The 12,113-nt window shown below is 34.0% G+C and overlaps 1 protein-coding gene across 1 annotated transcript in view; it reads left to right on the top strand.

Moving 5' to 3' along the window:
- URI1 (URI1 prefoldin like chaperone) overlaps positions 1-10,099 on the top strand; it is a 66,905-nt gene extending 56,806 nt beyond the window's left edge. The window contains exons 7-11 of the mRNA XM_059044467.2: positions 93-267; positions 1,818-2,145; positions 4,388-4,530; positions 5,316-5,565; positions 8,314-10,099. Of these exons, the coding sequence (XP_058900450.1) occupies positions 93-267; positions 1,818-2,145; positions 4,388-4,530; positions 5,316-5,565; positions 8,314-8,496 (1,079 nt within the window). The 3' untranslated portion in view covers positions 8,497-10,099. The remainder of the gene's footprint in view (positions 1-92; positions 268-1,817; positions 2,146-4,387; positions 4,531-5,315; positions 5,566-8,313) is intronic.
- The last annotated feature ends 2,014 nt before the right edge of the window (positions 10,100-12,113 follow it).

Genomic DNA, 12,113 nt, shown 5'->3' with positions numbered 1-12,113 from the left:
CAACCCCTCACCCCAAGAGAAAATCTTATTAAGTCTAGGTTTGTGCCTTTTAAAAATTGGCTTTTAACAGCCATTTTTTTTTTTTTAAATAGCAAAACACCGAATTGCTCATAAACCTCACTCCAAACCAAAAACTTCAGATATTTTTGAAGCAGAATTCTCAAATGATCTAAAATCCAAGGATCTGCTTGCTGATAAGGAACTGTGGGATCGACTTGAAGAATTAGAGAGACAAGAAGAATTGCTGGGTGAAATTGCTATTGATAGGTACCTAATGACAAAGTTCCTTACACACATTTACTTATAAAATATGTGCTGATTGAAGAAAATACAGAAAAGCATGCTATACTAAAATATCAATAACCCTACCGCCCTAAAATAAATATTCTCTAGAATATCTTCTTTTAAGGCCATGTGTTCATGCACGTGCCAGTGCGTGTGTGTACAGAGATACACAAAATCAATATTCCTATTTTTTATTATAAGGTTTCAGCCCTATTTTGTATAATAAAGTAAGATATACCAGATACTTCACTTTTAATAATTATGGATGCTTTATATATTATATTTTAAATGAGTTTTTATACTGTAGTCAAGATAATGCTGTATGTTTGAATGACTTGTTAAAAAGAAATATGTGCATTCAGTTTAAGTTTGTTGCTGTGAAATGTTTATCCTTGCTTTCCTTTGCAAAACTTTTCTGCTTATTGAGCAGGTAATTTGTAATATGGTCAAGTAGTTATAGATATGAAAAACTTTACCAAATTGCCCTTTGAAATACTTATTAGCACTCACTCAGAATTATCAGAGTGCTCAATGAAAACTGTTACTATAGAAGTTCCTATATTATTTTGCTTAAATGATATGCAGAATTAGTTACTGTGAAAAATAAGACATGAAGCACAAAGGATATTTTTTTTTTTTTTTTTTTTTTTTTTTTTGCGGTACGCGGGTCTCTCACTGCCGTGGCCCCTCCCGTTGCGAAGCACAGGCTCCGGACGCGCAGGCTCAGCGGCCATGGGTCACGGGCCCAGCCGCTCCGCGGCATGTGGGATCTTCCCAGACCGGGGCACGAACCTGTGTCCCCTGCATCGGCAGGTGGACTCTCAACCACTGCGCCACCAGGGAAGCCCACAAAGGATATTTTTTTCACTACCATTTCACTTATACTTAGGTCTTTTTGATTAACTGATACTGTTTAATTTTTGTAAATCAGCTTTTAATCTTATGATTTTCTTGGTCATGATTCTTTTTCTACTTTTGCGTGATGTTATTTCAGTTCGTTGCATTTTGGGTTTTATTATTTTTATAAGGTCCTCAAATCCTTTGTAGAATGAAGCATGAGAAGTGTATGTATGTGTATAAATCATGTACGTATGTAGAAATCTTTTGTTTTAAAAAATTACAGTAATACATGCTTATAAAATATTTTGATTATAGAAATAGAAAAGAATATGTTATAGTTCTGTGGTTGTAGTTTCTGGTCTTTAAATAGAGATAACATATTCTCTATGATTTCTTACAAATCTACGATTGTATTATTTGTATGGTATTTTATTGTATATGGCCAATATCCTCCTTGCAAAGATAAAGAAAAATCATCTACTGTATTCTACTTATGTTTGAATAACTACAACATGTAGAATTAGCATAGAAACTTTTTTATTAATTCATTTCAAAACATTTTATTAGCCTAGAAATCTAGTTTAAAAATACCTTATGCAAAACCTTAGTTTTTACCCTTTGAACTTAAGTGCAAATTAGAATATGTAAAATTCTAGTGTGTTTGTTTGATCTTGTTAATTTTCTTTTTCTAGTAAGCCTGATACTGTGATTGCCAATGGAGAAGATACGTCCTCTGAAGAGGAAAAGGAAGATCAGAACATAAGTGTGAATATGATGAATCAAGTAACGGACTCTCTCACTCCCAGCAATTGTTATCAGAATGTTACAAATTCAGAACTGTTCAATGGTCAAGTGAATAGTCAATGGAACTGTTCAATGAATGGTTCAAATTCTTATCACAATAATGAAGATGAAGAAGATGATGATGATGGTGATAATGAAAATGACCATGATACCTTAGGGGCTGAAGATAATTCTATACCAACAATATATTTTTCTCATACTGTCGAACCTAAGAGGGTTTGTATACTTTTAACTTTACTAATTTTTCATATAATTTGAATATTAGAGATCATCTATGATATTCTTTAAAAGAACAATATTAACAGGGATTAATATTGTTGATAGTGCCAAACAAGAAAACCATCTTTTGCCTTTTGCTCTGACTGATTTATCTAAAAAGAAAAAGGAAAAAAAAAAGTCTAGATAGTTAGCTGGTATTGGTCCATTGTTCTCTGAAGGCACAATAGAATTTGAAATTTGGGGGTCTGGAAGGAGATGAGTTTGAGTGACAACTACTGTAACTCCACCTGTCCTTCATCAGAAAGCTTTCTTAAGAATTCTAGGGTTAATTTGGGCATTTTGGTGTATTTAAGACGAAAGTGACTTGCATTCGTTAAATTTTTAATTATATCAGGTTGTTTCTATGTGGGCATAAAATGAATAGGAGCATCATGAGCAAAAAGGAAAGATTTAGAAGGAAGTAAAAATTAGTTCCATTTCTCACAAATTAAATATAAACATCTCTGGGTGGTAATCATGATTTTAGAAGTTTGATATTTTAGAGCTGGGGGTTACTACAGAGAGATCTTCTAATACAGGTTTTTAAGTTTTCTTAGTATCAAAAGACTTTTTGTTCCCTCCATACTTAATACCCAGTTTTAAAATCCCAGATCAAAGCAGGTAGGATCTCACTGAAGGAAGAACCTTAAACTCATTCCCTTGCTCTTTTGGCCTCATAATACTGCTTTAAGGAGCTACCGGGAACTTCATCTTTCTAATTTGTCTTTCTCGAGGAAACTTAGGGCCTAGAAGACCATAGAGCTAGTTAGTAATAAAACAGGGACTCCTTTTTCTCAGGTTGGTGCTTTTTTTTTTTTTTTTTTTAACCACAACAAGGTACCCTTGCAGGGTTTGCCAGTATCAGAGGTAAAGGTCTGTGGTAGTAGTCTTAAATGCCTGAGATTATTATTTAATGAAACGTGTTTAAGACATATTTGCTATTTCTTAGGTCAAGTTTTCCGTGCTCTAATGTGAAGTGAAATACTTACATGGTGTTTTATTTTTTATTTTATTTTATTTTTTTTTTATTTTTTTATTTTTTGGTACGCGGGCCTCTCACTGTCGTGGCCTCTCCCGTTGCGGAGCACAGGCTCCGGACGCGCAGGCTCAGCGGCCATGGCTCACGGGCCCAGTCGCTCCGCGGCATGTGGGATCTTCCCGGACCTGGGCACGAACCCGTGTCCCCTGCATCGGCAGGCGGATTCTCAACCACTGCGCCACCAGGGAAGCCCTTACATGGTGTTTTAAAATATATATTCTAATACTTCAGACTAAAAGGAGCATCTTGGAATTCTTTGGAAAAAATTGACCTATTAGCCAGGAAAAAAGTTTGTTTTGTGATTCTCTTTTCAGGCTTTAAATTAGTTTTCATTTAAATAAAACAGGAAGAATAAATAATATTTGCAGGAATGTTATGGGGAATAGCAGTCATTAATATGGAAAGATGGTATAAATGCCAAGTAGGGATAGAAGAATAATGTATTAATCCTGAACAGGGTTGATTTTTAGTTTTGGTCCTTAAATTTTTAAAAATTAGAGTTATTGGGCTTCCCTGGTGGCGCAGTGGTTGAGAGTCCGCCTGCCGATGCAGGGGACGCGGGTTCGTGCCCCGGGTCGGGAAGATCCCACATGCCGCGGAGCGGCTGGGCCCGTGAGCCATGGCCGCTGAGCCTACGCGTCCGGAGCATGCGCTCCGCAACGGGAGAGGCCACAACAGTGAGAGGCCCGCGTACCACCAAAAAAAAAAAAAAAAAAAAAAAATAGAGTTATTTTAAAAATTCTAAATAGTTAAGCATTATCTAATATTGTTTTTATGACTTAAATTGTATATTCCCACTGAATATTTATTTTGGTTAATTGTGCTGTTTGTTTTGAAATGCATGATTTAAGCCAAAGACTTATATCAAAGTAATGGGTGATGTGAAAGCTTATAATAATCTAGCATTTAGTTTGTATGTATTTTGTTTTCTGTATAATAATAAAGTCACTGATGACTAGAATTGGTCACTTAAGGTATAATTTAATACTGTAGAAGTATGATAAGGACTTGTTAGCCTTAGCTGATAATGTACATCATTTCAGTGTCAAAAAATGTAAACTGCCTCTATTACTATTATTTCTTTAATTGTAGAGTTTATTGGTTTTAGTTTTGGCCTTGATTTCTCAAAAGGATCATAATTTTTTGCTGTGAAATTTTTAGGTACGAATAAATACTGGAAAAAATACCACTTTAAAATTCAGTGAAAAGAAAGAAGAAGCCAAACGTAAGCGAAAGAACAGCTCTGGCAGTGGTCATTCTCCCCAAGAGCTGCCTATAATCAGGACTCCTGCTGACATTTACAGGTGAGTGGTATTCACAGATAGCAGAGCAGTCTGCTCTTCCCTTCTCATTTTTTGCAACTGAGTATATACAGGAAAAGGTTGCTTGTAACACAGAAGGCTCTCACTGAAAAGTGAGGTATTCTGATAGTTAGCTTAGTGTTTTAAAGGCTCTCACAGGAGCTGCTGAGCCCCACCACAGCTTCTCAGTTCAGAGCAATTGGAATGTTGCTTGGTTTTTTGCTTTTGCCCCTCTTTGCCAGTGCTTTTAAAACATTCCCAATCTAGTCAAAAAATGTTGTATGTTAACTTTAGAATGAAAGTTTGTGTTTCTAGTGTGCTGGGGCAGCACTTTCCTATCACAGCTATGACAGTGCTGGGCATGTGCTTTACCTTTCCACAGAATCAAAGTTAAGTATGCTATTCCAATTTTTTGTTGTAGTGTTTGTTGAGAAAGCTGTCATTTGAAAATAACTACTGTTTTCATGATGCTTATTTGTAAAATAGTGAAAATTGCTAAATGACTTCTGAGCAGGTCTAAAATATATGTAGAATTTTGGCAAATCACTCTGTTGTCACCCAGAACATGTGTATAAATAAACAGCTGTATTTTATTAGGCCAAACAATAATAAAAGTAATGTAAATATGTCATTCAAGGCTACAAAACTATTGTGAGGGTGAAAATTTTGGATATAAGTTTGAATAGAACATTTCAGATTAATTCCTAGAAAAGATTTTTTTAAATCCTTGTAAATTTATCCTCAGTTTTATGAGTTAACTAAAGAGTATTTTTTTTTTAATATTATAGAGTCTTTGTTGATATCGTGAATGGAGAATATGTCCCTCGTAAGTCCATCCTGAAGTCTCGTAGTAGAGAGAACAGTGTTTGCAGTGATACCAGTGAAAGCAGTGCTGCTGACTTCGATGATAGACGGGGAGTCTTGAGGAACATTAGCTGTGAAGAGGCCACTTGTAGTGATGCTAATGAGAGCGTTTTGGACGAGGAACAACAAGAAAATCATCAAAAGAAACTTTTGCCTTTATCAATAACACCTGAGGTATATGTGTATCTTTAACTCTTTATTTTATATAGTATCTTTGACCAATTTTTGTGAGTTAAAAAGGTGGTGGTAGCTCCATTTCAAAGGGGTATGCAATTCATTTTCCCCATTTTGGAGTTGAAAAGATTTTTTAAAAATTGTAGCTGCTGTATCTTCCAGGTATGGTCTGGAAATCATTTAATCTTATTGTTCTTAAATTATTTTATATAATTATTGAAGTTAATCGACAGAGTAATGGCATTGTTTATCTTGTAGCTTCTTTAGTTCGTACATATATTTAGTCTCAAAAGTCATAGATCCTAATTAATTAATTCTAGGCTTGTACTTTTTTGATAGTTAATAATTTATAAAAAATTAATAGTCACTAGGAAACACAATATAGGTATTAAAATAAAGTGGTTCAAAATGAAAGTATTACCACTCTTGAAGTTCTGTTTCTGTGAAATAGGAATTTTAAAGTATCTTAATTAGCATATGTATTTCATTTTTGGCTAGAATTTTTTTTTTTGGCTGCACCACACAGCATGTGGAATCTTACTTACCCGACCAGGATTCAAACCCATGCCCCATGCAGTGGAAGCATGGGTACTTAACCACTGGACTGCCAGGGAAGTCCCATGTCTAGAAAATTATTTAGCAGCTTATTTTAAATAAATTCCACTAGATCAGACTTATAGTCATTTTACGTTAGTTCAAGTAGCAGATTGTACTTTTCTCTTTTAAATGCTTTGGTTGAGTTAAAGTAAAAATATATACATGACAGATAATTATCTATAGTCCTTTTGTGTTTTGGCTCGTGCCAGTGAAATTTTTAACTCTTTGGAATTGTGGAGCCATTTTACAATCTAGTGAGAGCTGGAGGTCCTCTCCTCAGAAAAATGAGTGCACACACATATACTCTTACCAACCATGTTGTACATAGTTTTGTGTGTGGGGAAAGGAGGGGTATTGGGAGATACCAAAATAGGAATGTTATGGTTTCCATTATATCCAGACTTGATATTTTTTTACTCTTATGTTTGGTGGGTATTTCAGATTTTTAATTTAAGAAGTATTTAGGAAGACTGGGGAACTCATACCCATATCAAACTGATATACCCATTTGAGTATAAGTCAAACACATAGAAAAATATAGATCTTTATATATGAATAAACATATGTAAAACTTCTGTTGCTTTTGCTAAATAGTCCCTAAGTGGTACTAGTTGTACTAAATGGTAACTGGGGATGGAGGGGTCATTGGTAATTAGGATATTCTCCTTCCCTTCTCCCAATATAATGATTTCAGTTGACCTGGAGAGTATCTTAACTTATTTAATAGTCTTCCCTACTGTTAGAAAAACAGGTGGCAGAATTTTGCTGTTTTTAAGTGTCTGAAAATGAGGTTTTTCTAAGGACTTAATATATTGTGGTATAGCTAGAGCTCAAGTCTGGAAATTATTTTCATTTCATCCTATTTAATAGCTTTGCATTTTGTATTGAACTGATACAGTTAGCACCTAGATGGCTATAAATTTTTTAACATCAGAATAAATAGTTCATGGGATTATGGCAAGTACTTTGAAAGATATCTTTTTTGATATCTTTAAATGTTAAAATAGTCTCTTTTTCAAAAGCATTTTTAGTATAATAAGTCTCTGTGCTCATCGTGATAACATAGAGTTTTTAGAACAGTAAACTTTGAATTTCTTTTAAGAGCTGGACTCCACCCAAGGTCTCAAAGTACTGTGGGAGGGTCAGGGCATTTTTGGCTTTTGTTTCTTTGGTGGGGCAAGCTGGTGGAGGTTGGCTTTTTAAACTATTCAAGTGATACATTGTCATTTTGTACACTTGGTAGACAAAGTCAAGCTAAATATACATGAAGGTTTACATGTCAAATTTTAGTTTGTACGTAATGAGAGTCTTTAGAAGATGAAAGTGAGGGGGTTTCAAATACTAGAAATCTTGGGGAAAAAAATCATAACTTCTTGATTTCGATAGATCTGTACATAAAAAGACATAGAAAGACATATCTTTGGTTTTATTTCCATCATTTTGTACACATTACATACATACATTACATACAGTTGACCAAAATTAAGTCCAGCAAACATCTGGTTGAAATTAAAGAATCATTTTTTGTGGTGCCTTGATTTCTCTCATTGAATTAATTGTATGAAAATTTGAGACTGATACTTATTTCCACTAGCACCAGCACTTTCAATTTTCAGTTTCCACTGACCTCAAATAAAAATGAGGCAAGATGCAATAAAATACTCAAATAATTGCATGAATGAACACCACCTAAGAGATGTCACTGCTGCTGAAACTAAGCTCTTGGCTTACAGGCAGCATGGCCGCCATAGGATAGCTAATTCATCAGCTGATGTTTGACACCCTAATAGAATTCTTAATTTTAATACATTATTTTTCACAGCATGGTCTGGATATAAATGGAATGTATGAAAGCTGTGGACCTTTTATTTACCCATTTAAAAAAATCCCATGTGAACGTGTTTTTTACATTTTTGTTGCCTGTGTACTATTAAAAAATCTACTTATATTTGGTGGTGTAATTAAGATATATTTTAATGGTACTTGATTTCTATGAGTAATTTGTATTTTGATATTATAGTTCTGTCTATCAAAAAAATCTTATGAATTTACTTTCAATGGAAAGAAATGTCTAATTGGCAAATACAGGATAAAGATTTTGTGGGCACCTTATTTGCATTTTATTATCATAATCTGACTTTTGTCTTCCAGGCTTTTTCTGGAACTGTAATAGAAAAAGAATTTTTGTCACCTTCCTTAACACCACACCCAGCCATGGCTCATCCTGTGCTACCCACCATTCCAGAACGAAAAGAAGTTCTGTCAGAAGTATCAGAAGGAACTACAAAGAGGGTTTCAAAGTTCAAAGCTGCCAGATTGCAGCAGAAAAACTAGGGCCTGCCTAGGAAATGGGAGTTTACATCCTAAAACCTAGTTTTGCAATTGTTTAGAATATATATAGCAAAATGTTACATGTAATTTGAAATAAGCCATTCTGAGTTAATTTGACAGCAAGTTCTCTTACTGTTATCAATGGTGTTAAAAAGAAATCAGAGTAAATATTTAAATACTTTTAATATTCAGCTTGTTTCGTTAATTCTCTGAATACTGTCAACACTCTTGTTTAAGTTTGCCTTATGAAGTAGTGGCAGCATTTTGAATTATTTTTCAAAGAATACTGTTCATATGCATTGTTTTTGTGTTTTGAACTAAATACTGGTAGTTTTGTACCAGCTGTGATATTGTGCGTACCATATGGGCGATTTTAAAGAAACTTTTAAAATTTCAAATAGAATCAACAATTATATTACTTGCTTTAGCATTTTAAAGGCACTTTAAAAAAAATCTACTTCTTGTAGGTTTTGCAGCTAGGTGGTTATTTAAAAAATCTCTCCCCCTTTGACTGTCATTCTGTAATCTCTAAGACAGAAAGCTGCATGTACCCAAGGGAAAGTTTCTTTGATTGGAAGAATGGTATTTTGTAAAGTTTTTTTAAGTAAAAATTTTATGAAACTTGGTCTCTAAAATGTTGTGAACTTTATGATTCAGAATCAAATATAGAAATGTCTTTGATTCATATATATGTTAAATGCACCACACAGTGGATCCTTGAATTCTTACAAATCCATAGGCAGTTCTTCCCTAGTGTGTGCTGTTTTAACTGGCATTATGTTTTGGGAGAGAAGGAAAGGTTGTCTAGATGATAAAAATAAATAAATAGATAAATAAGTAAATAACATTTTAAAATAAGAAATTGTATGTTTTAATCTCCCAAACATTTTTGTTCTTTAAGGTTACTTTCCTAGTAGTAAATGATTGAAAAACATATTTTCTTTTGGTAGAACTCCTTAAAATAAAGAGAAATTTATTCTAACGTTGAAAATTACACTGCAAGTGTTAATCATTAGCTTGATGCATGCTAAAATGTAGCTTTTAAAAAGCATTCTGCATTAGTACTAAAATAAGCCATCAAGGCCAGTCCACCCTCTGTTCATGGCTAAATATTTAAAGGTTATTTATAGCTTCTTTAATGAATTCTTGCTTAAACAAAGTGAAATTATGTCCTAGAAAAGTAGAAGCTATTTGTAACTAGAACAGCACAACTGTAAAAGTTTTATGAATATGTATTTTAACAATAAGGGGGTGAGCTTGAATTCCCACAAGTTAATGGATAATTCAGATCAGAACAGAGGACTCTTTAAAAGATTGTCTAAAAATGTAGAAGATTTGTTCTTTAGTAAATTTTGATCAACTGTGCATGTATTTTTAGTTAAAAACTTTTTCTCTCAGCCAATCCCCCACAAAAAAGAAAACAACCAAGAGTACAATCACATACACACAAAGGAGCCCCCAACTCCAACTGCTTATCAAGTGAGGCTTTCCGTGTTAGATTTTCCCCCAGAAACAAACTTCACTGTGGGATTATTCTGGTGTTCTTTACAGACATATAATTTCAAGAGTACTGTCATTAAATAATTTCTCATGTTCTTCAACTTCATCTTGAGCCTGTTGTTGTTTATGTAGTTTATGTTTCTTCTTGCATATAAGATGTTCCCTCATGGAACAAGATGGTAGTAGGAACAAAGAAGTATTAGATTTTCTGCTGAAGACCAAATGAAGTAGTGTTGCCCCACTTCATAGCTTCAGTCTTAAAACAAAGTTTCAAATTGTAACTTAACCTTATAGCTTTATTTTTCATATTAAATACAGTATTCAATATGATAAAATGAAGTTGGTCTTAAGTGTTCTCTTTTAAATCATAGAACAGACTGGATTTTTTTAACTTTTAATTTTGAACTAATTTTAGACCAACAGAAAAATTGCAAAATATAGTAGAGTTCCCATATATCCCCTCATCCAGCTTCTCCTAAAATTATAACATTTTGTATGAACATAACACAATTATTAAAACCAGGAAATTCACTTTGGTGCAATGCTATTAACTAATCTATAGATCTTATTTGAATTTCACCAGCTTTCTACTAGGCGTTCTTTTCTGTTCCAAGATCCTATATAGGATCCCACCTTGCATTTATTTGTTACTGCTCCTTAGTCTTCTCCAATCACTGGCATTTCTTCAGTTTTTCCTTATCTTTCATGACTTCGCTATTTTTGAAGAGTACTGGTCAGGTATGTTGTATGATGTTCCTCAATTTGGGTTTGTCCAGTACACTCACATGATTAGAATGAGGTTTTGCATTTTTGGAAGACTACCACAGAAATAGATAATATCAAGAGGTTCAGATCAGAGATGCGTTCTAGTGAGTCATTTCAGGAGGTCCTTAATTTCGACCTGCATCACTTTAACCTTGATCACTTCGTTAAGGGGATGTCTGCCAGGTTTCTCCACTGTAAAGTTACTGTCTTTTTCTTTGTAGTTAATTAAATATCTCAGAGGAGATACTTTGCGGTGTACAGATTTCTTTTTCTCCTCAAGCCCGCTAATTTTTGCATTCATTTGTGGATCTTGTCTGCAACAGTTATTACTGTGGTATTTGCCTAATAGTGATTTTCTGTTTTGCCCTTTCTTTCTACATTTATTTCTTGGAATTCTTTTGTAATGAAAATCTGTGTCATTACCCTTCCGCCACCCCTGCCCCCGTTTATTAATTTGTATCTGTATGGATTTGGATATTCTATTCTGTGGGTCAAAATTCAATTATCATTATTTTGTTTATTCAAATTGTTCTACCTTTGACCTTTAGGAACTCCTTTGAGTTGGCTCCTGAATTCTTTCAACAAGTCTCCAATTTTTTTGAACACTTTCTTTCTGACACCACAAAATGTTATAGGAATATCTTGTATTTTTCCCACCCCAGGCTTGGAACCAGTAACCACTTCTCCAAGGAGCCCTTGATCCTTTTATTGGAGAATGGTGTTTAAAAACCAACATCTTCTCACGTAGGTGTGTGTATTGCCATTTTGGTGTCATTGCTTCTAGGCCCTTTTAGTAGATAGGGCTAGGAAATTATGTATACTAACTGATGCATATATCTATGTATATGTTTGCTTATGTACATTAAAAAATGTAAGTGTACACTGATAGTTCTGATTCTAATCTAACACCACAGGATTTGTTTCAGTTTTTCCTTATTTATGACATTTTTCTTCAGTACTGAGAAACGTGGCTCTTATTATATACAATGTATTTATGTATTTTTAAAATATCTAGTACAGTTGATCCTTGAACAGCTCTGAGTTGGGGCACTGACTCTCCTCACAGTTGAAAGTTGGCATATAACTTTACAGCTGTCCCTCTGTATCCATGGTTCTGTATCCTTGGATCATATAGTACTGTAGTGTGTATCTAGTAAAAAAAAAAAAAAGAAACCCACATATAAGTGGACAGGCACATTTCACACCCATGTTGTTCAAAGGTCAGCTGTTGACACACACAAGTAGTTTTAGAGTGCTAATCCTAACCCCCCCAGAGAGACACGTTTATTAAGTATATTGCACTATTTATGTTCAGTTCTTTTTTTTCTTTAGCTTTGTAAGTATGAATCAAAAGT

Source organism: Kogia breviceps, chromosome 18 (assembly GCF_026419965.1).
Source record: "Kogia breviceps isolate mKogBre1 chromosome 18, mKogBre1 haplotype 1, whole genome shotgun sequence".
In the NCBI taxonomy this organism is placed as follows: domain Eukaryota; kingdom Metazoa; phylum Chordata; class Mammalia; order Artiodactyla; family Physeteridae; genus Kogia; species Kogia breviceps.
This window is presented reverse-complemented; position numbering and strand designations above follow the sequence as displayed.